The 25,472-nt window shown below is 42.9% G+C and overlaps 5 protein-coding genes across 13 annotated transcripts; 4 read left to right on the top strand and 1 right to left on the bottom strand.

The window, feature by feature from the left end:
- Positions 1-2,523: 2,523 nt before the first annotated feature.
- Positions 2,524-4,844, top strand: cxcr3.2 (chemokine (C-X-C motif) receptor 3, tandem duplicate 2). 2 transcript variants are annotated; one of them, XM_029130473.3, is made up of 2 exons: positions 2,524-2,899; positions 3,076-4,844. In XM_029130473.3, exons 1-2 carry the CDS (start codon positions 2,837-2,839, stop codon positions 4,180-4,182), a joined length of 1,170 nt encoding a protein of 389 aa, XP_028986306.1. In that variant the 5' UTR covers positions 2,524-2,836; the 3' UTR covers positions 4,183-4,844. The 2 variants fall into 2 exon arrangements, with proteins under 2 accessions (XP_028986306.1, XP_028986307.1); XM_029130474.3 differs by having other exon boundaries at positions 2,531-2,878; positions 3,076-4,843.
- A 781-nt stretch (positions 4,845-5,625) lies between these two features.
- Positions 5,626-9,132, top strand: LOC114843493 (C-X-C chemokine receptor type 1-like). 7 transcript variants are annotated; one of them, XM_029130089.3, is made up of 4 exons: positions 5,626-5,753; positions 6,867-6,937; positions 7,070-7,229; positions 7,552-9,132. In XM_029130089.3, exons 2-4 carry the CDS (start codon positions 6,876-6,878, stop codon positions 8,299-8,301), a joined length of 972 nt encoding a protein of 323 aa, XP_028985922.1. In that variant the 5' UTR covers positions 5,626-5,753; positions 6,867-6,875; the 3' UTR covers positions 8,302-9,132. The 7 variants fall into 7 exon arrangements, with proteins under 7 accessions (XP_028985922.1, XP_028985920.1, XP_055359106.1 ...); XM_055503131.1 differs by having other exon boundaries at positions 5,673-5,753; positions 6,870-6,937; XM_029130091.3 differs by having other exon boundaries at positions 5,742-5,884.
- cxcr3.1 (chemokine (C-X-C motif) receptor 3, tandem duplicate 1) lies at positions 8,534-12,170 on the bottom strand. 2 transcript variants are annotated; one of them, XM_029130086.3, is made up of 3 exons: positions 12,015-12,170; positions 10,574-10,921; positions 8,534-10,493 (listed from the first exon to the last, which is right to left on the bottom strand). In XM_029130086.3, exons 1-3 carry the CDS (start codon positions 12,036-12,038, stop codon positions 9,753-9,755), a joined length of 1,113 nt encoding a protein of 370 aa, XP_028985919.1. In that variant the 5' UTR covers positions 12,039-12,170; the 3' UTR covers positions 8,534-9,752. The 2 variants fall into 2 exon arrangements, with proteins under 2 accessions (XP_028985919.1, XP_028985918.1); XM_029130085.3 differs by lacking the exon at positions 12,015-12,170 and having other exon boundaries at positions 10,574-11,984.
- Positions 12,171-18,016: 5,846 nt separating this feature from the next.
- LOC114842707 (nuclear factor 7, brain-like) lies at positions 18,017-21,398 on the top strand. The gene is made up of 6 exons (XM_029128504.3): positions 18,017-18,673; positions 19,120-19,215; positions 19,355-19,585; positions 19,675-19,697; positions 19,823-19,941; positions 20,072-21,398. The coding sequence occupies exons 1-6, from the start codon at positions 18,263-18,265 to the stop codon at positions 20,602-20,604; spliced, it is 1,413 nt and encodes a 470-aa protein (XP_028984337.1). The 5' UTR covers positions 18,017-18,262; the 3' UTR covers positions 20,605-21,398.
- Positions 21,399-22,118: 720 nt separating this feature from the next.
- Positions 22,119-25,097, top strand: LOC114842708 (zinc-binding protein A33-like). The gene is made up of 6 exons (XM_029128505.2): positions 22,119-22,757; positions 23,156-23,251; positions 23,382-23,612; positions 23,702-23,724; positions 23,922-24,040; positions 24,160-25,097. Exons 1-6 carry the CDS (start codon positions 22,347-22,349, stop codon positions 24,690-24,692), a joined length of 1,413 nt encoding a protein of 470 aa, XP_028984338.1. The 5' UTR covers positions 22,119-22,346; the 3' UTR covers positions 24,693-25,097.
- The last annotated feature ends 375 nt before the right edge of the window (positions 25,098-25,472 follow it).

Genomic DNA, 25,472 nt, shown 5'->3' with positions numbered 1-25,472 from the left:
ACCAAGCAGATAAATCTGCTGCCACACTAGAAACTTAACACCTATGAAAGGACACATTTACACACAATTAACATATCAAATATACAGGATTAAGAACTTCAAGTGCGTTATTCACGTTTTTTTTTTGTTGTGTGTCTCACAGTTCTTAAGTTCTCACTCACTTGCTCGGCTTGGCTGAAATCTCTATAAAGAAAAAGAAAACCACATGTACTGTAGATGTTTGCCCATATCAGGTAAAATCAGGTTCATATTCAAAACATCAAAACTATAAGTCTGAATGTCTGAACAAACATTTTGAAACTGAAAAACTTGGTTTTCAATCTGAAAACTGTGATTTAAAGTCCTGAAAATAAGATAGGAATATCTGAAAGATTCTTGCATTAGTTTCTGTTATGAATCTGTCTCTGCAACGTTTTGAAACATAATTTGCGAACTTTCAGATTCAGAACATTCAGACATTCAAAACGTTTCACATGTTGCGAATCTGAAAAAAAAAACGACCCAAAAGTGAAAAAAAACAGCACTGAAAATATATTCTAAACCTGAAAACACAATGCAATCAGTGTAACAAGAAGTATGGGATGCCATCAAGGTGATTTGTTACTTTACTTTATATTTACCTAGTGATAAACATTTGCTATATGCATCAGCAGATTTGCAATGTATAATTGAACATTATGCCAACAATATTTAATTACCACTCAAGAACCAATACATTTCATGACAGAATCATTTTGGTCATTTATATACTGTTTTACACATCTCCAACCGTTGCCATGTATTCCAATCTCATTTTCAGACCAGATTTAAAACAAGGTTTTTCAGTTTCAAAATGTTTTATTAGATATATATTTGGTGTTTTTAATCCTGAGCCTAATTTCACCTCATACTTTATAAAAACACGTCTTTCTCATTAGAATAAAATAGATTTTTATAAGAATGCCTCTTGAATTAAATGTCATTAGCTGCTGATAAGAAGGAGAATGTGCCATTAGGTTTACTTACAGATTTGTCTGTGATATGAGTCTGTAATAAACCTGGATAGATAGCGAATGTGATATAAGTAATAAGTACAATATAATAAGTAAACATTGAGAAGCTGTGCTACTATTGCACGGTTTGTCCACCAGAGAGCACTGACACGTTACCACAACATCACCACAATAGGGATATATTAACTGCACCTAACAACTGTTCATTGTGATCTAATCACATTTTTATGGGATACTGACATGTGCCATTGCACTAGACAGTTATTTTTCCTAAATATGCTCTTTGGTTTTCATATGATCCATCACCTTCTCGTGTGACCTCGTGTGACCTTGTGTGATCCAAACACCAAGTTTAGCAGTTTTTCTCATTTACATGTTTTGTTCATCCAAAGCTTCTGATCGCTCCCACACCAGGCTGTGATTTAGGGAAATCTCCCATTCTGTTCCTTGGTTCTATTACTGCTTTGTCCCGTTTTCCCAGAGCTGCTGCCGGTTACTCTGCTCCTCACACGCCACACTTTGGCAAATGGTCAAACTGAATCTTGAAAATTGTTGACTGTGGCAGAACAGAAGCAAAACATGCTCGATGTTACACAATAATATAATTTACCAGAAGACCCTTAGTCGAGACAAAAGTAACCGCAGCAGTGTCCAGTTCCTCACACGTTTAACACATTCGTTGTTTACAAAAAAGAACTGTAGGTCTCATACATGTTGTCCCTCACATTGCTCAGATCTAATGTCTCTTCATTGTCTATTTGTTTGTTTTTTTATATATTCCCAGTGTGTCCTTACACTCTGATCATTTATTTGCTCATAGGAAAGCTAATAAGTAACAAAACATGTTGACTCAAACACTCTACCTAATTTCATTTTGAAGTAAAAAAGTGCTTATAATCAGTTCTACCTGTGTGCCAGTTAGACACTGATGTCTTTGCCGGAAAGTAACAGCACGTTTGCTTATTTTGCTCATAATTTCACAGCTGAGGACAAAGACTACAAAAACTTTTTCTCAAAACTAGCATTGTTCAAGTTATACTATCAAATATATTTTAGGGCTGAATAAACTTTAGAATCTGTACTTAATACGCTTAATTAAGTATGAAAAAAGTGATTGTAGATAGGTAAAAATGTTTTAAGCAAATTCAGCACCTGCATTCTTAAAAGAGTAACGTGTTTTGTGAACACTACTGTGGAGGATGTGAAATTTAACCACATATCTTAAAAATAAATGACTTTATTTCCTGGGCCTCTACAGCATCTGCTTTGTTTAACAAGGTGAAGCCAAAAGTATAATAGCCAGTTAATCACTAGATTACTACTACAGTCGTGTCTGGTTGTACTAACTGAGCAAACACAAAAAACAAGACGTGAAATTCCTGCCAATCAAGCATTTTCACTTCTTCTTCATATGTGCTGGATATATATATATATATATATATATGTGTTCCTTGAGGTTAAATTACCACCAGGTCGGTCAGTGATGCACAAGCATCTTACACATTAAAATCTTTTATTGGTGCAAAAATAATCAAAAGAAACATTTCTATATATAAAATGCACCAGTCATGTGCTGTCTGACAAAGGTTTGTACTGTAACTGGCTGCAGCCATGTTTTAAACAATATGTCACAATTTCCTTGAGACAGTCATCGATTCCCACTACGGCTCTGTTTGCATTTGTCTGAAGTCTCCAAGGCCTCAGTTCCTGAAATAATAACTTCTTCTTTCTGATCCTCATCATCTGGATGAACGTAGCAAAACGAGACTGAGGAGGACTGTTCAGCAGAAGGTTCTCTCTCTTGGTTGCAGGAGTTGTGCTGCCTCCTTTCATTTGCTGCAAATATGGATCAAATGCCTTTGATTACTACAACAGAAGATTACTATGTGAGTGAATCTTTTTATGATGTGAGTTTTGCAGATTAATAATACGATTGTTATTATTGGGTTTTTGATTTATTTGAAAACTTAAGTGTGATTTCTAAGACTGAAGATGTTAATGATGAACTTAGTCAATGCCTGGAAGCAGTCAGTGAGTTTTTCTAACAGTTTTTGACCGAGCTCTTTCTTGTATTTCTTGACAGGATTATGATTATAATGAGACTGAGAACACAACCTTTGATGTAAGCAGGACGCGTGCAGTTCCGTGCTTGAAGGAGGCCGCTTACGCCTATGTGTTTGCTCAGAATTACTGTCCTGTGGTCTACAGCCTGGTGTTCCTCTTGGCTGTCGTGGGCAACAGCCTGGTGCTGTGTGTCATCAGGCGCTACCGAAAGACTCAGAGAGGCGGGGCCTGTGCCTTCTCGCTGACTGACACCTTTCTGCTTCACCTGGCCATTTCTGACCTGCTGCTGGCCTTCACCCTGCCCCTGTTTGCAGTGCAGTTGGCGAACCAGTGGGTGTTCGGCTTGGTCGTTTGCAAGATCTCTGGCGCCCTGTTCTCCCTGAACCGCTACAGCGGCATCCTGTTCCTGGCCTGCATCAGCTTTGACAGATACCTAGCCATTGTTCATGCTGTCAGCTCTACCTGGAAACGCAACACCTACCATGCTCAGATTGCATGTAGCTTCATCTGGATTATCTGTTTGGGCCTCAGTGTAGTGGAGATTGCCTTCAGGCAGGTAGTAAAAACAGACACTTTGGCCGGCCTGACGGTGGATCGGTGTGAGGTCTGGTACACTGAGAACACCACACAGTGGCAGGTGGGGCTTCACCTGCTCAGCATAATCCTAGGTTTTGGTCTCCCCCTGCTCATCATGCTTTACTGCTACATCCGCATCTTCCGGTCATTGTGCAATGCCTCTCGACGCCAAAAACGCAAGTCTCTTCGACTTATCATCTCACTGGTGTCAGTGTTTGTCATCTGCTGGGCCCCGTACAATGGCTTCCAGCTGACGGACTGTCTGCATCGGCTGGGCCTGGTGATGGGAAGCTGCCAGCTCAATCAGGTCCTGGACATTGGGACTCTGATTACTGACAGTGTGGGACTGTTGCACTGTGCCCTGAACCCTCTGCTGTACGGCTTTGTGGGAGTGAAATTCAGGAGGGAGCTGGTCAAAATGTGCAAGGGGCTGGTGGGACAGAGCGGCTGGATGGGGATGGAGTCATGGAAGGGCCGTGGCCGTAAGAGAAGTGGAGGATCGTTCATTTCTACAGAAAGTGAAAATACCACCTATTCTGTCATGGTGTGAAACAGATTTTAGGGAAGTGTCCATGGGCAGGGGGGGACAGAGAAGAAAAGTGTGAAGATTTAGATTTACTCAGTTCTTTTCAGTTTTCAGCAGGAAACGTTCATTGATGTCCTTTTACCCCCGGTGCTTTGCTGTCAGGTTGTAGGAGTCATGCAGCTTATAATTATATCTTATGTCTTGTTTTTAAAAGATACTGGAGTAAAGTTCTTACGTACCCACACTGAAAGTGCTGATGTAACTCCTCGATAAGAGGATGTTGATTTGTGTGTGAGTGAGTTTGTTAAATGTTGTGAAATATTTAGATTTCTTCATACTTGTAGAAACACTTGGTAAGCAGTTAAAGTGTAGGCTGTGGAGAATGTCACGTTCTCACGGTTTGTTTAGTTGGGGTCAATTTTTATATAGCTTCTAATTCTTGTGTTTCATTCATAAAAGAGTAAAGATTTGTTGTATGGATTAAAAACATTGTACATCTTGAAATTGTTATACATGTTATTCATTTTGTGTTGTATTATATCTTTTTTCCTTATTTTTGCAGTGAGTCACTATATTTCTCTATATAGTAGAGTGAAATGAAAATGATGTACTTGTATCTTTAAAACACAAGCATTTTTTGTAATGTGTTAAGATTTTTATAATAAATATTTTTGAATCAAAAAAGTGTTATTTTATGTTGTCTAAAGCCAGATGCAGGTCTAAAAGAGCTGCTAAGCTACGGCATCAGCACAGACTCCACACTGTGAAAGGTTTCAGGTGACTTTGCTAAAACTCTAAACCTTGCATCTTCCAAAACTCTATTGTAAGCAGGTTTAAATCTTTAGGGTCCCTTTGTTCCCACTGTTTTGCTGTTACCGTTTACATCAATCTGCCCCTGAATCAAGGATATGCAAAGCTGTGGCCAGAGATTATTTCAGTCCCATTACAACAAAAGTCTTTGTGGTTTTTGGTCTGTTGACCTTTTTACTTTTATTCTTTCAAATCACATTTAAACATCCTGACACTGTATTTTATTAATTTATTTTAAATGATGATCTGGCTATAAACCCACACACACCTCTGAAGGATCCTTCACCATTTTATTTTTCTATAATACCTGGGTAATGCAGCAGGTTGGAACAGTCCTCGTAGTAAGAGTTTTTATTGTGATAACACGAGCCCAATGCTCCCATCTAGTAGCAAGTGTGCGTCAGTGCAGCACATTGTTTGAGTCTTCTTTGTCCCCAGCATTATAGCGTCAAATTCACCAGAAACATGGAAGTCGTGTCGGGTAATCCTCCAAAATAAAATATTTTTCCACGCGATAATCGTCTAGGCCTTGAGGACTGTGCATCTATGTTACAATAATATGTAGTTTTCTTTAAGAAAGTAATATCTTTGTAGATTTACTATTGACGTTTAGATTCGTATCTGTTTAAAGCGTGGGTAATTTTTCATGGTTTTACTTTGAAATCCATTCGCCAACTTGGCGTCTTGTTTATTGGCCGCGCGCAGGCAGCAGAGGAGGAACAGGGCTGAAGAGAGTGACATCTAATGACCGAAAACAACCAGGAGGGAAGATAAACAGAGCGCATGTAAGTCACACTGTAACGCAGCATGTGCATTTCAGCCATTAGCAGATACTCAGCGTTTTCCGGTCCCGAGTAGCGAGCCGTGGTTTTGCTCGTCCGCCTTTCCCCGTCACAGCCGCGGTTTCGTTTTAAAGGTATGATCAATCACTTTATTCTATCAAGTAATTCAACAATGAGATCAATTCTGGTCTTTTCTTAAGTTTGCGCACAGACGTGCAGGAAGCGTTGCGCGTTGCGTTTTCGCTCAAGTCTTGAACTCTAGAAAGAAGGGCCAGTGCTCGCGCGGTATGTAGTCAAATGCTCTCTGTGACACCGGTGTAAAAATGACGGTGAGCGCGTTATCAGAGTTTGGGTTTCCTAAAGATAACGATAGCTATAAAAAGAAACAATAATATGACGCGTGTTGAGTATCACAGTGAAACTAGCGTCGTTCGTTGCGTTAATAACTTTGGTCTCTACCTGCGACCAACTGTCAGAGTTTAGAGACCGTCTACAAAGTGCAACCCTGAAAAATATCACATGACTTCACGCATTGTCTTCAGAAGCAGGTGACACGGTTGTTACCCAACATCTGTTGGGTAATCACCTGTTGGTTTTACTGTATATAAAATCATCAACTGATGTCTAAAGGGATTTTACTGAAACTATCAAATCAATTGATTAGTTTAGCAGCATTGCACTTTGTAGACGGCCTCTACATACGTATGCGACTCATCAAATACTAGATCTATTTTAACTGCATATTTTGTTTCCATTACCACAGTACCTGTTTCGAGGCTGCTCTGTGCTATGAGATGAATATTCATGTGCTTTCAGTTGTTATCACACGTGCCTCAGCTTCACACTTATGTGACCACTTCAGAAATAAATATGTAGCTTTACCGTGTGTGTTTGCGCAACCCGTACTTTCCATTTAGATCCTTTTAAGTTACCACATCAGTGATACAGCCTCATGTGATCAATGTGTCAGCATGAACAGGCATTTTAGTTCTCAGCTGGCCTTTTTTTTAATAAGGAAATCACCTTAGCTGAGATCGGATGAGAGGAAATACAGAGGTTGTGTAAATGCTGGTGTTCTTAACATCTGAGACCCTGTTGCATTTTTGTACATCACAGTAGAAGACCATGGATGTGGATGTTGGAGGATTTCTCACACAGAACACCACCTATGACTACTCTGACTATGAGTATGAGTATAAAGATGATCTTAATCCGAAAGGACTCCGCATTATGTCCGTGTTGATACCGGTTCTCTACTCCGTGGTGCTGCTGGTCGGCCTTCTGGGGAATGCCTTGCTCCTGTTTGCTCTGGGTCTCAGAAGGAAACACTGGAGGATATCGGACATCTTTGTTCTCAATTTGGCCATTTCCGACGCCCTGCTGCTTGGGACGCTGCCTTTTTGGGCCGCACAGGCAGCTCAACAGTCTGGATGGTGCTTTGGGGCCGCTCTCTGCAAGATCTGTGGAGCTATTTTCAATGTAAGTACAAAGTGGGTGTAAAACACGCAGGGACTGCAATTGAAAGAAAGGCCTGTCCAGTAAAACCATGTGAATGCTGTTTTTGAATGGATTGTGGTTTATTTAGGACCTTCAGCCAACCCCAGGCTCCTTGTATCTGTTGCTGTTACTGAACAAGTGTAATCCCCTAGTGAGGTTCACAAGCTTTCAGGAATTTGTTGCAGAATTTCAGAGAAGAGGCATAAGGGGGGTCGGGGGGTGTGGTTGGGGGCACAGGAAAGAAGTGAAAGTGGTGAAACATTGGGCCACACATGGTTTGAATTTTCTTTTTTTTTCTTGCCAGATGAACTTCTACTGTGGGATCTTGCTGCTGTGTTGCATCAGTCTGTATCACTATCTGTCCATCATCCACTCTGTGCAGCTCCCAGTACATCACTCGCACAGGGAACCCATGTTGGTGCATGCCAGCTGCCTGGCGGTCTGGCTCGTCTCCCTGCTCCTCACAATCCCTGACTGGATTTTCTTAGAGCCTACGGAACCTACGACGCAAACCAAACCACTGTGTGTTCACACATACACTACATCATCTGCTAACTGGCAGCTGGGGCCACGCCTGCTCCACCACGTACTGGGTTTACTGGTGCCCACGGCCACACTGGTCGTCTGCTGTTCCGGCATCCTTCTACGGCTGCACTTTAAAAACCTCAAGCAGCAGAGAGCGGTGACCCTCCTGCTCCTGGCCGGGGTCTTCTTTGTGTTTTGGCTACCATACAACGTCACGCTGATGGTGGACACCTACAGGAGCAGCTCCAAGGACTCTCAGCGCAGTTCATTTAAAGCTCTGCCGGCCACGTTTGCTCTGGCCTGCGTTCATGCCTGTCTCAGGCCTGTGATCTACGTGTTCCTTAGTGGAAACTTCAGGAAGTGGACGCTGGCGGTACTGAGGTGCGAAGCCGCTGACGAATCGAAGGGTGAAGTTAGAAGTTCCTTGTGGGAGTTGGGTGTGAGAGAGAAGGCCCTGCCTGCTCAGAACCACGAGTTAGAAAATCTGAAGCAAACGACTGGAGCGGAGCAGCCAGTGCAGTCGGCGTAGTGCAATCATCCAGTGATGACTGGACAAGAATACCCCACTGTGACTCACAAGACACCTGAGTAAAGGCTTACATCACAGTGGAATTGAACCTGAAGCCTTGTGATGGGATCATGGGAGCCGGAACAAGTCATTTTTATATTAAAAAGATTCCCGGGAATTTCAAAGGAAGGTTTTAGTCACTAGTTTATTTTTGTAATTACCCCGTTGCACAATTTTAGTTTCTCATGTGAAATTATTATTGAATAATATATTTAATATTTGTTGCGTGTTAATGTTGCTATTAGGATCCAGAATGTTTTTATAATCATTTATACGGTATATTTTTTAACCGTTACACAGTCGTGGTAAAGCTCTTTTAAGCTGTGGGGAATTAAAGCTTTGGGAGTATTATTGTATTTGTAGCAAAATGAACTGTCCTGTTAACGTACAGTATAAGAAGCCGTTTCACCTTTTATTGTTTTATAGTGTTTATCTTAAGAACTGTAAAGTCCGAGGTTGCAGCAAAGCTGTGGAAATCCCCCTTCATAAGTCCCAGTCCTTCTGCTCAGCCCTCAGTGTTTCTGTGTTTGAACTGTTTGACACTGTATGATGCAAACAGGCAATGGTGTCATGAGTCAGGTGACGGGAGAGTAAGCGTCGAAACAAGGGACTGTTTGACAGACACAGGCCTGCTTTGTTTGGACTATACAGTAGGAGGTGAACACATGGATGAAAAGGAAGATGAGGATCACAGCACTGTGTGTTGAGCACTAATCTCAACCTACTTTTTAGGTCAAGTCATATTGTTGACATTTACATGTGAGCTGAAATAAAAAGTTTTTCGGAAAAATCCCTTTTTTAGACTAAGTGCAGTCATTTCCAGTGTGAAACAGTTTCTGTTCTCTTAAATCGTTCCCCTTTTTCTCCTCTCTTTCAAAATGTGTTTAGAGCTGAAGCATCCAATAAAGGTGTCAGATGAGCATCACTTAAAACTCTACTCTGTAACTGCTACAGCTGTATCATCAAGTCTAAAGACAGGTTGAACTCAGCAGCTTTGTTCAACAGCTTAGAGCAACTAACCAGCTGCCGCCCACAGTCATGAGTTCATTTCATCAACACAATCGTCTCTAAGCAGCTGTTTATGTACTGTAATGTTGGAACCACACTGATTAATAAAAATGACATTTATTGTATTTAATATACAAAATATATACTGTGAAAGAGAATTGTGATATAAAACTTTGTTACAAAACGTCACAAGATGTGTTCAGGTCAGCTGTGTTGGCCGGAGTCATATTTATATCATACTATAACGGAAAAATGAAAAGTAAGCAAAGCCTGTTGCTATTTGTACAGCACAGAAAATATACAGAAGATGTCACATTCCAGATGTTTAGGATCCGTCACATGTCAAAGTCAGTGTGTCCAGTGTGTGTGTTTTCCACATCAGTCTGCAGGTTATCGCACGCGTCTCAGATAGCAATGGACCTGGAGGAGTTTTCAGACTCGGACCACAGGGAGCTTCTCCTGGTGCTCACGGCCGACTGGAAGGTAGCACTCGTCTTCAGTTTGCAGCCCAGAGAGCTCAAGATGTGCAGGAGCTGGCGCCGGAACTTCACACCCACGAATGCGTACAGGATGGGGTTGAGGCTGCAGTGCAGGTAGCCCAGCGACGAGGTGACGGTTAGGGCCACCTGCAGAGACGTTCTGACGCCGCAGGTCTCGTTGCTGCTGTTCCAGTGAAGCGTGTCCACCATAAGTGTGATGTTGTACGGCGTCCAGCAGAGGAAGAAGACCACCACCACGGCCATGATGACCCGGAAGGCCTTCTGCTTCTGCAGGCCCTGGGTGCCGCAGCGCAGCTGCCACAGGATGCAGGAGTAGCAGAAGACCAGGATGGCCGACGGAAGCAGGAAGCCCACCACGTGGTAGAGCTGGCGCGAGGCCAGTCGCCACTGATACACCGCATCGGCCCCAATTTTGGAGTAATTGCGAATGCACATTATCTTTATGCCGCGCGCTTTGTCCTCCACGTCTTCTAAAAATATCCAGTCAGGGATGGAGAGGAGCACGGACACGAACCACACCACAAAACAGCTGGCATGGACGACCCAAGACTTCTTGCGGGAGTACATCTGGGTGGCATGAACGATGGACAGGTACCGGTCTATGCTGATGCAGGCCAGCAGGAAGATGCCGCAGTAGAAGTTGACCTGAGGGCGCAGAGACACGACAGGTGTGAGAGAGCAGCCCACGCGTGAAGGCACCCGGCTGTGGCGGCGCGCGCCCTCACCGTGTAAATAGTCCCAGTGATCTGGCAGAGGCGAAGGCCGAATGTCCAGCCCTTCTCCTGAGCGGACTGCGCCGCCCAGAGGGGCAGCGTCACCAGCAGCAGGACGTCCGCCACGCCCAGGTGGAGGATGAAGGTGTCCGTGACGCTCCACGTGCTCCTGGTCCGGGCCAGAACTCCCAGCAGCACCGCGTTCCCCAGGACCCCCACGACGAACGCCACCGAGTACAGAACCGGGATGAAGACCGACTCGAAGGCCGTGCCCTCGTCCAGGTCGCACACGTCCCCCCCCTCGCAACAGTTGCCCTCATAGGAGACGTTGTATAAATAATCGAAACCGTCAAGCCAACTCTGCAACAAAACGTCAAGATGAAATGTTTCCATTAGTGTTTTGGCCACACGGTGGCACTGTGCACCTCTACAACGCTTCATCTGGAATGAAATCATGGGGATTTTGGACACATTTTGTCATTGAGAAACAACTTAAAGTCTTTTTGTTACACTTTTAACTTACATTAGTTGTTGTCATAAGTATAACATCTACACTTTCCACTTTTATCAGGGATTATGATTATTATCACTGACTTATATACCTGTTTTCATTTAAAAAGTACCATTCTCCCTTTGTCACAATTGGGCAATTTATATAATCTTGTAAAAAAATAAAAGCTACAATTTTCAAGTGTTGAGTTTACAATGAAACTAATTTACCTAAACAGTGTAATTTTATACTGTGAATAACAAGGAATTAATAAATATAGGCCTCAGGTGCCAAAAGTGACCAGGAGAAAGTGAAGACGCGGTGACAAACAGCTCCGTAGAGAACCAAAACAAGTCTTCAGAATAAAAATTAATTTAAAATAAAAGGCATTCGTGTCCTTGTGGACAGGGAAGTGCCACTGAAACCTATTCTGAAGGGGAAAGAAGACAGTTTGACAGTTTCAGTGTCTGAAGACCTTCATGGCTTCGTGCCAGTCAGCGTGAGCTCAGTTCCCAAAGTGAACAAAGTGAGCCATAAAACGGCCACTCACGCATTCACCTTAATGGGGAAGAGAAATTGACGCACAGCTGAAGCATGTGCAAATGTTTTGTTTTACACCAACTGTACCAAGAATTTAAGCTACTATGTACCATGTAGCAAACTTTTACTTACGTTAAAGAACTGCAACTTATTTACTGAATGGCAAAATAATGCGATGACACAACATACAAACCACATCAAGCCTGGCTGTGATGCCTTCACGTGTTTAATTGTGTGAAACCAAGCTGTGAATTTCAAGGACATTTCAATAATTGGGCTTTTGTTGATCAGCACTAATCAATAATTAAAGGTTGAATATACACAGATGTGTGGAGACCAGACTGCAAGCTGAATTTCTGTAAACTTAAAAAAGGGAACATGCTAGAGAGTAAAAGCTACTAAGAACCAAGAAATGCAACTTACCGCGTTCAATGATGTGTACGACATGGTTTTTACCTCAGTGAGTACAAACCACACAGCAGCAGGCTCTTCGTTCTAGTGATCGTGGTTGCTAATACCAGTAGCTATAGACACACACCATAGAGGAAGCACAGACGGGGCCAAGTAGAAAAAAACTTCTTCGTACCGACGTGGCAAAACGTCACATTGCTATTTTGCAGTGAATTCGTGCAGGAGGTTAATGTTTCAGGGGGAGAATAAAAGAAACACGTTTATGACGTCAAGTCCACCGCTGTTCACTTTACAAAACATTGACACGTTTTTTGTGTTTTTGATTCAAATTCTGAGTCAGAGATTCGGGTCTAAAACCGAACAGACAGAAAAGAAACGTCTGGCGAGCTGAATGTATTATACGTTTTATTGTATGTTTTCAAAGGTTGTTCAAACCTTAATTACTGATGGAACTCCGCACCAGCTGAAGACAGAGCCTGCGTGTCGGCTGCCACGTTTTACGAAACTGATGAGGACGCTTCTTTGAATTGACACATAATTCTGGACACGGACGCAGTCAGTCTGTTTCGTTTTTTTTTTTTTTTTGTTTTTTTGTTAAATACGCAAGGTCAGTGCTGACGCCAGAAATTGCTCGTGTGATCACATCTATGACTGCGTGTCACCACCAACGCAGGACGAACCCCTCTTCCAGGAAGGGCAAGCTGAGTGCACGGCAAAGACAGATTCAAAGTGAGAAAAATGAGCATGGTAAAAGTATGGATTATAAAAATCTATGAAGAACGTGAGCCCGGGACCCCGGTGCCACCTCCCTGCCTCAGACCGAGGAGAGGAGAGGACAGACTGAGGCGAAAGTCAAGCATCCAATGGGGACACGGTATATTAGGGGGGACAGAGGAGTCAAAGACGAGGGAAGGTCCTAAACATCAACATGAATGTACAGATGCATCAGCGCTGAGCATGAGATTCATAAGACTCAGCATATTCACTGATCTGACATCAGCCCACCGGAAGGACAATGGTTGACGCGTGCATTAAAGGGTAAACCGCTAATGGGAAGGCAGCTGAGTGGATGAGGTCTAATTGAATGGCACGAGGAGCGTGAGATGTCACACCCAACGAAGTGATCTGGCGCGTTGGCCGACGTCGGTCACAGGCTTCAGTTTCACCCACAATAATGCATCCTTTCCAGCTTTGCTTTAAATAAACGGTTCTCACCTTCCTGCACGAGCCACAGTGGATACAAATTACCGTAATCTGACAGTGGCCACTACCTGAACGAAGCTCGTTTTAGTTTCAGTTTCTCAAGACATTCTGATGCAAGTTGCTCATTCATGGCTCTGAAAGCGCCGTGAGAGAAAATTACACACATCAAAACACCTCAGACATTAAATGAAACTGTAGCTGCAGTAGTAACGCTGACACGCGAACGTAATGAGATTAAAAGATGTGTGATCGCGTGTTAAATAAATATAAAGTCAACAAAGGAAGGGGGGGCAGAAAACCACCGTAATAATAATAATAATCTGAATAATATTAATAATAATAATAGAATGCTGCAAATACTGACAGCGAAAGTTTTTTCTCTAAACGAATAAAGTGAGTCAATAACCTGCCAGACAGTAAACACGAATATGTCAGAACATCCTGTATCAACGTCAACACTGTTGTTCTGTTTATCACAGCAAAAAAAACGTGAATGAAAGTCGTGAATACAGGTCATACACAGCTCTTCCGTTTGGTATTAATATCCTTATCAGCTTCATCAAAACCATTCTTCCCCTTTTTGTCAGACTTTATCAGTGTACAATCACTAAACACCACAGACTTATCTCATAAAGATGCTCGATAACCTCGAGTCTGTCATCACACCTTTTTTTTCAGATTCTCAGAATGACTCATTTGTGCACAGTCGACATGCAAACCAAGCACCTGTTTGAGGCCTCTGTGCTCGTACTCGCCCAGCTCCACTGAGAAAGGTTCAGATTGTGTTCCTGTTTTTTTCACACCTTTGCTTTAGTCTTTGGTTTTGCACGGCTCATGCAATAACTGCGGTGAGAAGGGCTGATGGAAGTGCAACGCATCGTGCCGTGAAACCATTTTCAGCCCGCAATCGAAAAAAAAAAAAACCAAATAGTGGTTTTCAAAGCTTTTCCACATTAACGTCATGTCTTCCTTTTCACTGTGCAGTGAGTTGGACTCCAAACGCTCCAACGCTCCAATCGCTATTTATATGTTTGTTTCTTGTAACCGCTGCAACTGCAACCAGGGAAACGCTCTTTGGGGAACTGAAAGAACAAAAATGTAGTCTCATCACACTCTGGTGCTAGTTTTAAGTGTTATATTTAAAGTCATTAGTTGGTCATTAGCAACCGGCCACAGTCATATGTTATTATACTGGTCCATAGTATTACTATATTAACTCACCAACTGTAATTGCAGGTCTGTCATGCCCAGTTACCCTCAACTGAACATTTTACAATTCATACTCATATAAGAATGAAAATCTATGTCCGTCTGCCTTTACTTCTATAAACACAGGCATAGTATTCTTTCACTTCTGTTTAAGCACCTGCAGACTTGGTTTGCATGCTTGTTTGTTTGGCCCTTCTCTTCTTTTGCTGCATCTGGTTTTGACTGAAAGTGACTGATTACCACAATGTAGGTTAGTGAGCTAATGGTATCAGCCTCTGAAGACACTCTGGCTCTCCACAGATGACTACACTGATGGTTACATCATCTCAGCAAATGAAAACATAGATTTCTGTCAAAAATGCTCGGTTGTTCAGGTTTTCCACTGTCAGCAGCTGTTGTGACAATGAATTAGCATCCGCGCATAGTGACTGTCATCACTTTGTTTTGAGCCTCAGCATACAGTAGCTTTTGATTGAGGCCTCACCGCCTTGAGTGATGTAATCACTTTAGTAATCACAGTTTAGTTCCCTCTCCCTAGAGAGAAGTACAGTAGCATCATCACGTGCTCAATAACTGTGTGTTTGTTCTTTTTCTTAATTTTGTTTTGTCCAATAGAACTAAATAACTGCTGTACTGTGGTTTATCTGTGAAATTATTATATTAATACTAATAATAGTGTTAAGGTATGTGCACACACTCATACAAACTTATACAAATCTCATATACATACACATATGCATTATTATACATAATGGCACTTGTGAAAGCCAGGGTGATGTGAGGAGCTCGGCCACTACGCCCATCCAACGAGCGGAGGAGAGAATCCTAGCAGACAGGGAGCCCCCCCATGAGCGGAGCGGGGCCCGCCTCATTGGCCCGACCATATCCCCTGGCACCACATTGGACCCGCAGCACAAGGCTGGCAATTGGTGGGGGTCAGCAGAAAACAGACCACCCAGGCAGCGGATCCACGAAAAACGGGCCCCCATTGACTCCAATCGCACCACACGCATACACACTCACACAGACACAGACACAGACACAGACGTTCACCCACACACACGGTGTTTATGTTTTTTCATATAGGACAAACATGAAGCATGAAGATGAAGGACACCGCCTCAAAGCAAACAGAGAACATCTTTAGGGACGTTAAAAGTTCCTGGACAAAATGTTTCAAAGCGTTCACCAAATCAGTGTCAACCACAGGCTCTCACTGTTTGCGTTGATCTGTCAGAGCAATGTGCAACCAATTTTGCTTTGACGGAAAAGAAAAGGCCTTTTAATGGTCCTTGGTGTTAAATCGTAGATTCTATGTGATGCTGGGATTAGAAACAGACTTTTGAGTTTAACGTTGGCTTGAACACGTGCTTTTATTTGTCAGTGTTTCAATATAATTGAACCAGGCCCTGCCTGTGTTGTCTCATGTAAAGAGACTTGAGTTGAAGTTTGGCACAATATAAATAAACACAGTTTCAAATGTTTCTTCTTGGTCGAAAATTAACCTTCTCAAAACATGTACAAAAGAAATTCATGAAACAAAGTATTTTGTTAAATCAACCTTTTTTTTCCTTAGGTTTGTGTAACAGCACATATTCATACAAGGCTTTTCGTTTGACAGTAGACACTGTCAGCATGTTTGAGTTTCTATCATCAGAAATCCACCCTGTTGTTTGAGCAAAAAGTTCCACACTGAATGCAGTTTCAGTCTGGTTTGTCTTTGAGGCCTGCCTCGAGGCTTCACCGTACGCCTCGTTGGGCAGAAAACCCCTGAAAGAGGGCAAAACTGTCTTACATGAAAAGTCGTGATTTCCTTTAAAAGGAAAGGTACCCACAGTACCTTTGTGGATTTCCTGTGAGACATTTTGCTTCAGTCTGTCATAAAGCACGTTTTCATAAATGTAATTAATTAACAGATATTAATAGAGGGAAACATTCATCTCAATATCTGAGATGACCGTAGCTTCTTTCATTTTGTGTAACAGTGCTCCACAAAAACGGAAACCGCATATCAGCTGATTTCAGATAATGAATTTGTGTTGAGACAAATCACAGGGTATCGAAGCAAAATAAAAATAAAAAATACACTGTTCATGTCATAGTATAGTATGTGTATCCTGAAAAGTGTCTGCAGCAAACGGTGCAGAAATTCATTAAACAACACTAAACAATGTCAAGGATCTGTAGCTCCACCTGTTGGAGGTACTTGCATCATGACCAACAGAGCTCAGGTGGAACAGGTACATCATCATGTTCAGGCTTGCTTTTGTTTCTGTTCCCACTAAAGGTAAATTGTGACTTTTTTCAGGTGCAAAAAAGGGTCAAATTGTACAGTCATTATATTTTTACAAATTATAAAGTCATTATTGCTCATTGCAAGCCTACTCAGTCTGTGCCAGCTGTGCAGCCAGGTCCATATTTATACCACACACACTTATAACAAAATCAAATTATTATACTGACAGCTTTAAGTTTAAGACGGAGACAATATATTCTCGTAAAAAAATTAATTAATGGCAGGTGTGTGAATATGCTGAACATGACGTCATCCACTTTCCACGTCCACTAGGAGGCTGGGTGGAAGGGTAAAGTGTGGGCAAGAGAGATGGGGTAGGCGAGATAGAGTTGGAAATGGAGAATTACATTCCTAAAAGTCCCATATGAAGTTAGAAAGAGGTGAGGGTGGAGCTGGGGTTGGAGGAGGGGAAAAGGCAAGCAGAGGGGTTTAATGCGGTTAGAGAGTTCAATAATATGGGAAATATGAAGTATAAGTTGTTTGTTCGGGTCAAAAGATCAAAATTCAAGCAAAACGGGGGCTGGAATGGTAGTGGAGACATTAGGAGAAGAAATCAGAGTCAGAACATCTGATCACATGAGTGTGTTTGCAGTGGAATTAGTTCCAATAAGGGTGGCACTGAGGTGGGTGGAATTTAGAGGGCTGAATAGGGTGTCAATCTACAGTGACTCTGTCAGTATTGCAGTCGCTGCAGGGGGAATGAGTGGATGGACAGAGTGGTGTAAAGGGCAACAGAGCAGGAGGAGGTTGTGGAACATGTTAAATTGTCAAAAGGTGAAGCGAAAAGCAGAGTGTGGGTGAATATTATGAAGGAGTGGCGGGATAGTTGGCATAAAGGACGAATATTGTATAGAATAAAAAAGAAAGTGGGGACAGTTTGAGGACTAGGTGGGCGGGAACAGGAGAACAGGTCTTTTTAAGTAGATTAACAATAGGGCACATGTATCTGAACAGCACTTCACGGCTGATGGGAGACACGTGGATGGAAGGTGTGAGTTTTGTGGGGAGGTGGAGGGAGTGGAACATGTTATAATGGAGTGTGACAAGTATAGAAGGGAAAGGGAGGGAATGGTGAGGAGTATGAGGGAAACAGGAGTCAAAGATGTATGTTTGAGAAAGCTGCTGGAATGTGGAGGAGCAGGAAGTGGAATCATAGTATTCATAGTAAATTTTTAAATGTTACTGAGTTGGGGAAAAGAATATGAGGGGCAGAGATATCGATAGGTGGCGGTAATGCGACAATTAGGACGCGAGCCGCCGGTAAACTCAAAAGAAGAAGAAGAAGAAGAAGTCGAAGTCCACTAGGGGGCGGTGTGTGCGCGTGGAGGGGCAGGATCGCCGAATGTGACACGGAAATTAAGGAAGTTGGTGAGGTGGTGTTGACAAGTTGAGCTCTTTGTGTCTTCTCTTATTTCTCAGCCTGTTTAAACGTTTCGTGGCGTAACACACAAGCGAGTGCGCGTGTGTTTGTGTGTATTCACCGCGGACACATTTTGCGAGAAAAGACAAGATTTCGCGAAACGAAAGTAAACTGAAGCGGAGTCGAGCGGCCATGGACGAGGACATGGAGGACCCTTTACCGCTGCAGCAGGACCTCACCTGCCCCGTGTGTCAGCTCATCTTCACCGACCCGGTGCTGCTCCACTGCAGCCACAGCTTCTGCCGGGACTGTCTGCAGAAGAGCTCCCAGGTCAACAAGAAGTGTCCGCTGTGCAGGGAGGAGTTCGAGGAGGGCCACGCCGTCTCCAACCGCGCGCTCAGCAGCGCGTGCGAGACCTTCCAGCGGCAGGTGAGCAGCCGGCAGTCGAAGCAGAGATTCCCGGGAGAGGACACCTGCAACCTGCACCTGAAGCCGCTGGAGCTGTACTGCGAGAAGGACGAGGAGCCCGTGTGCGTGGACTGCGTGACCCTCCACAACACGCACAGGCTGTGGTCCCTGAAGGAGGGGGCCCCCATCTGTAAGGTGAGGTGTGAGTGCGCCCACGCTGCTGCTGCTGATGGAGTCGGATGTCATTAATGTCGTTACACCAGGAAGTGGACGGACCCCCGGGACCAGTTCGTCAGGTAGAACTGGAGCAGGGTTCAGCATGTGCTGCAGCGTGTGATGCTTCACTCTAGACGTGCTTCCTATTTCCTACACGTCACAGTTTTTGCTGAAACTAAGAATTACTGCACAATTTCTACTTAATATCGTTTAGCTGTGTCAAACGTGACCAGTGTCAAAGTGGAAGTGATCCACATCTGTGCCCATTCCCTCCATTCTAAGTCAAGAGCTGCATTTTCCACAGCTGACTTTAAAATCCTGGAGAATTGTGCATGCCTGATTTTAACACGAGTGATTAGTCAAGACATGTCTAAAGGATGTGGTTTCCCTTTGGTCTGTCTAATGTTCTGTTCTTTGACCCTCAGAGAGAGCTGGGCTTTAAAGTCGAAATCTTTGAAAAGAAAGTAGATTTGTACAAGAAAACAGCACACAGGCTGAAGAATGCAATGGAATACATCAAGGTAAAGTTACTCACATGTCCACAGTTATTTAATTTACAGTTATTGTCCCAGATTCACACCGTCAACGTGTGAGACAGGAAACATAAATAAATCCTACCCTGTGTATGTTTATAGTACTTTCCTCTGTGTAATAATGCAGTATCAAGCCAGTCAGGCGGAGAAACAGATCAAGGCAGAGTTTGTGAGACTCCATGAAATACTTGTGGCAGAAGAAGCTCTGCGTCTCAAAGCCCTGTCTACTGAGGAGGACCAGAAGATTGCAGCCATGAATGAGCTGCTGGCGTTGACGAACAAGGGCATTGTTGATTTGAAAGCGCTCATAGACTCACTGAAGAAAGAGATGGGCAACGAGGACCTAGCTTTCCTGCAGGTAAGATACTATGCCCACAAACACAAAATTACTGGTTGTTTAGCCTTATTAAAAATCGTCACACTAAAGTTTCTCTCTTTTTGTTTCAGAAATTCCAAGTTTTGAAGAGAAAGTATGTAGCTGGAAGCTGTAATAGTATTATTTGCGCGAAATTAATTATAATAATAATTTACCCAAAGTGCATTGGGTGATTATTCACTTCTATTCTTAGTTTATTAACTATCACTTTTCCTCTAGAGCCGAGTGGACAACTGAAGACCCTTGTCTCTCCAATGACTCTCTTTTGGACATGGGCAAGCATGTTGGTTCTTTAGGCTTCAAGATCTGGAAGAACATGCAGACACATGTGAAATATTGTGAGTACATGCTGTTGAGTTTATGGTAAATATTTATTTGATATATTTATTTATAGATTTTCTGGTGTATTCAGCAAGCAAGCAAATCCATTTAGACACGAGGCATTATAATATTTGTGTCTGTGTCCAGATCCAGTGGTGCTGAACCCAAACACAGCATCTCCATGGCTGAGCTTGAGTCCTGACCTGTCTGAAGTAAAGGAAAGCCCCGAGCGACTGACTGCTCCAAACAACCCCGAGCGCTTTGATCCCTGCGTCTTTGTCCTGGGTGCTGAAGGTTACACCTCTGGGAAACACAAATGGGACATCCATGTTGGTGACAACCCAAAGTGGGTTGTGGGTGTGTGCAAAGAGTCAGTGGCTCGTAAGAAGAAGTTTACGGTGTCTTCAGATCGAGGTGTGTGGGCCATACAACTCAGTAAAGGGGTCTACACTGCCCTAACGGCTCAGCGTGAGCAGCTGCAGGTGCAGGAGCGTCCGGAGAAAATCCGAATTAAGCTCAATTATGAAAAAGGAGAGGTGTCATTTTGGGATGCGGGAACAGCAAAGCACCTGGTCACACTCTCACATGAATTCGATGAGAAGGTGTTTCCTATGTTTGGGCCTGGCCTCCACAGCACACCTGTGGTTCTGGTTCCTGGAAAAGTAGCTGTGCACACATAGTGAGGGGTCGGTACATGGTAGAACGCTGGTTCTTTACTTTAGAGATGTAGAAGTAAACTTGAGGAATTACTGTTTTCCAAACTCTAGTGTTTTTTATAACCATTATAACAACACAAGTATGAGTTAACCCAAAGATTATATTACAGAAAAGATTTTGAAAAATGACAAAGTAATCTCACATTATCGAAAAGACTTTTAGGAAAGCTTCACAAATACTTCCTAAAATTAAACTGATTCACTTATGTGTAAGGCATAGATAAGTGTTAATTAAATGTCCTGAGGTTAGTGGAAGAAAGGCTCACTGTGTGGCTACTGATGCGGCACAGGAAACAAAAAAGTGAAATGAGCCTAAGCAAAACTGGTCATCATAGACCATAGGATACTGAATATTTTAGATGTGCCGTAGCTACAGGAAACTGGATTGACCAGCTTTTTTATTATAGACACTGACCAAAATATAAATGATGCCAAAGCAACGGCAGTTTGGCTGATGCTGGTCATAAACATTGATGAAGTTTAAAATGTGAACTATGTGCAAAAGAGAAACATTCATGTAAATACCTGATAGTAGCTCCTGTCATGTTGTGTAACAGTTCACCACTTTAAAGGAAAAAGTGTATTATCAACTGATTTCAAGTGTTACAGTGTGTGTTACAATGAATTTAATAATGCACGGTACATGTCATGGTATCGTTACATGAAATGCACCCGTAGAAGCAAAAAGTGTAGAAAATCCTTCAACACTAACTGCTGCTAATTTGCTTTTTCAAAATAAGAAGGGGTTGAAAACAAAACTGTGTTTTGCTTGTTTTATTTCAATATGTGAGATTAAGCAATTTTGACCAACATGCTGAGTGCACACTCCATCATGCTCCTCCATTATAACTTGTGTAGCCATAACAAACATGACTGTAGGAAACAAACTCCTCCTGCCGTGTTTTATTTTTATTTTTGAAGCTGTTGCTTTTAAGGACATAAAAACAAGGCACACTAGCCATTGCAGTGGGCTTCACAGTGGCATCATCTCCTAACACCAGGTCCAATGCAGTGGCACGTACTGCAACTGTGGCCACTTCTGTATGTACTTCCATTGTGAAAACCCAGAAAGATGTTTTGAATCAAGACATGAGGTCCAGGGAAAGATGAAAGTGTCATCAGCGCTCAGGCAGAACACATGTTGGAGTGACAGACAATCATGTTCAGGCTTGTGTTTATTTCTATGCTGGCAAACTCTGGCTTTTTTCAGGTGCAAAAGAAACATATAATAATATATAATAATAATATATAACCAGTGACTGTTCGCTCTGTGCCAGCTGTGCAGCCAGGTCCAGATGTGCACATATTTACAGATACCACATTCATTCCTAAAACGCACAATTATCACGTCTCTGGCAGCTTTGGTTTGAAAAGTGAGTCATTATAACCTCGTCCAAGTGGAATTAATGTGTGTGAATAAGATGAACGTGACTCGTCATCCATTCTCCTCGTCCACTAGGGGGCGGTGTGTGTTGGAGTGGATGAACGTGACAAACACGGAAACGAAATCACATGAGTAAAGTTGTCGAGGTGTTGTAGCGTAGTGGAGCTCGTTGTGTGTTTTCTGATTTAACTTTTTTAAACGTGTTTGTGAGCGTAATTAGGCCGTGACGTAACACACACGGGTGACTGCGCATTCACTGCTTGGGCCTTTGTCGCAAAACGAAAGTAAAGCGTAGAGGAGTCGAGCGGCCACGGCTGAAAGCATGGACGAGGACATGGATGAGCCTCTACCGCTGCAGCAGGACCTCACCTGCCCCGTGTGTCGCCTCATCTTCACGGACCCGGTGCTGCTCCAGTGCAGCCACAGCATCTGCCGGGTGTGTCTGCAGAGGAGCTCCGAGTTCCACCACAAGTGTCCGCTGTGCAGGGACGTGTTCGAGGAGGGCCGGGCCGTCGCCAACCGCGCGCTCAGCAGCGCGTGCGACACCTTCCGGCAACAGGTGAGCAGCCGGCAGCCGAAGCAGCAACAACCCGTCGAGGGCACGTGCAACCTGCACCTGAAGCCGCTGGAGCTGTACTGCGAGAGGGACGAGGAGCCCGTGTGCGTGGACTGCGTCACGCACCACAACATGCACAGGCTGTGGCCCCTGAAGGAGGGGGCCCCCATCTGTAAGGTGAGGTGCGAATGTCCTCCCAAAAGTCTCCATCAGAGAATTTATCAGGTATTCTTGGAAATTATTGCAACGTGTACATTCCAAACCACAATGAGACATTGAGGTCATAGTCTTCATTCCAAAACTTAAACACCCCAGGAATTCAGGCTACTAATTATTCGTTTCCATGTTAACTCTCATCTTCAGACGAGGATTTCAGGGCTTGTTGCAGAAACACAGTCTGGTTTCTTAATCTATTCTAAAGATATTTTTTTCCTCAACACAGTTTGCAACCATTAAACTAGAATTCATGTTGCTACGCATTGTTTGTTTTGCGGATTACTCATTTTAACACTAGAATCTGGTGAAAGCATGTCTTTCTTTTCGTTTATCTAATGTGCTGTTCTTTGACCCTGCAGCGAGAGCTTGGTCACAGAGTTCAAGTCTTAGAAAAGAAAGTGGAATCATACACGCAAACCACACAGATGCTAAAGAATGCAGTGGATCACATCAAGGTAAAGTTATTCACATGTCCTGTGACTGTATTAACACATTTACAGTTATTGTTCCAGATTCACACTGTCAATGTGTGAGACAGGAAACATGAATCCTACTTACAGTACTTTCCTCTGTGTAATAATGCAGTATCAAGCCAGTCAGGCGGAGAAACAGATCAAGGCAGAGTTTGTGAGACTCCACGAAATACTTGTGGCAGAAGAAGCTCTGCGCCTCAAAGCCCTGTCTACTGAGGAGGACCAGAAGATTGCAGCCATGAATGAGCTGGTGGAGAGGACGAACAAGGGCATTGTTGATTTGAAAGAGCTCATAGACTCACTGAAGAAAGAGATGGACAATGAGGACCTAGCTTTCCTGCAGGTAAGATACTATGCCCACAAACACAAGACCACTGGTTGTTTAGCCTCATTAAAAATCGTCAAACTAAAGTTTCCCTCTTTTTGTTTTAGAATTTCCAGACTTTGAAGAGGAAGTAAGTAGCTAGAAACTGTAGCATATTCTTTTCTGTAATCAATTTACAGTAATATAATCTCCCAAATTTCATTGAGGAGGACAGTCTGTTGCATAACTGGTCTGGTGCATTTTAGCATAGTTGCATTTTAGTGCATTTTAGTAACTGTTTGTGTTTGTAATTAGTTGATTTACATATATCTAAACTTTTTGCCCTAGAGCCTGGTGGAAAACTAAAGAACCTTGTCTCTCCAATGACTCTCTTTTGGACATGGGCAAGCATGTTGGTTCTTTAGGCTTCAAGATCTGGAAGAACATGCAGACACATGTGAAATATTGTGAGTACATGCTGTGTTTATGGTAAATATTTATTGGACATATTTATTTATAGACTTTCTAGCGTATTCAGCAAATCCTTTTAGACATCAGGCATTATAATGTTTGTGTCTGTGTCCAGATCCAGTGGTGCTGAACCCAAACACAGCATCTCCATGGCTGAGCTTGAGTCCTGACCTGTCTGAAGTAAAGGAAAGCCCCGAGCGACTGACTGCTCCAAACAACCCCGAGCGCTTTGATCCCTGCGTCTTTGTCCTGGGTGCTGAAGGTTACACCTCTGGGAAACACAAATGGGACATCAATGTTGGTGACAACCCAAAGTGGGTTGTGGGTGTGTGCAAAGAGTCAGTGGCTCGTAAGAAGAAGTTTACGGTGTCTTCAGCTCGAGGAGTGTGGGCAATAGGGCTCAGTGAAGGGGTCTACACTGCACTAACGTCTGAGCGCAAACAGCTGCAGGTGCAGGAGCGACCGGAAATAATCCAGATTAAGCTAAATTTTGACAAGGGAGAGGTGTCTTTTTGGAATAAGGGAAGTTCAAAGCACCTCGTCACACTCACACATACATTTGATGAAAAAATGTTTCCTATTTTTGGGCCTGGTCTCCACAGCACACCTGTGGTTTTGGTTCCTGGAAAAATAGCTGTGCACACATAGTGATGAGTTGGTTATTGATGTAGAGATGTAGAAGAGGATTATTTGTTTTAAATATAGAGGTTTCTATATACATAAAAAAATATCTACTAAAGTATGTTATTCCAAAAATTCAATTACAGAAAAGATAAAAAGATAGTGATGCCAATATCAAGGTGATGGAACAACATCTGTGGTATTTTGTTTTAGTACCTGGAGGTCAAAAAAAGCTGAGTGGAAAAGAAATATGTTGTGTTTATGTGTTTGTGTTCTCTTCAGGGGGTTATATGTTTGTAATTACTTATTTGTAGGTCGAAATGGTAGTAAATAGGGAATCGGGCTGTGGGGATCTAAAATATCTGCTTTAATGTCTGTGTTATATTATTGTGTCATGATTTGTTAATTTTTTTTATAAATAAGAATACTAAGTCTCAAGTTCTTTCATTTTAAACACATTACACATGTAGCTTGTCAGGTGATTGTTCCCATGCCTGGTAAAAAATGACTTTATTACTGTGACGGAAGAGTAATGTAATAAAATTCAAAGGAACCTGGCGACATAGATAAACATGTCACAGCTGGTGAAGTGGGGCTAATTCTAACCACTGTGTAGATTGAACCACTATGACAACAAACTGAAAACCATGACATAAGTGTAGTGTTGCCAACACTATTAGGCGTATTATATATTACTATATGCACTGCAACTGCATTTCATAAGGCTTGGACATTACTGTCTGCTTGTGGCGTCCAGATGTTCATTTCCCACCTCCGCTGGGGCGCATTACCCCCACCGGCCACAGG

The sequence above is a fragment of the Betta splendens genome, chromosome 16 (genome assembly GCF_900634795.4).
Source record: "Betta splendens chromosome 16, fBetSpl5.4, whole genome shotgun sequence".
Classification (NCBI taxonomy): Eukaryota; Metazoa; Chordata; class Actinopteri; order Anabantiformes; family Osphronemidae; genus Betta; species Betta splendens.
The sequence above is the reverse complement of the archived record's forward strand: the minus strand, read 5'-3'. Positions and strand labels throughout refer to the sequence as shown.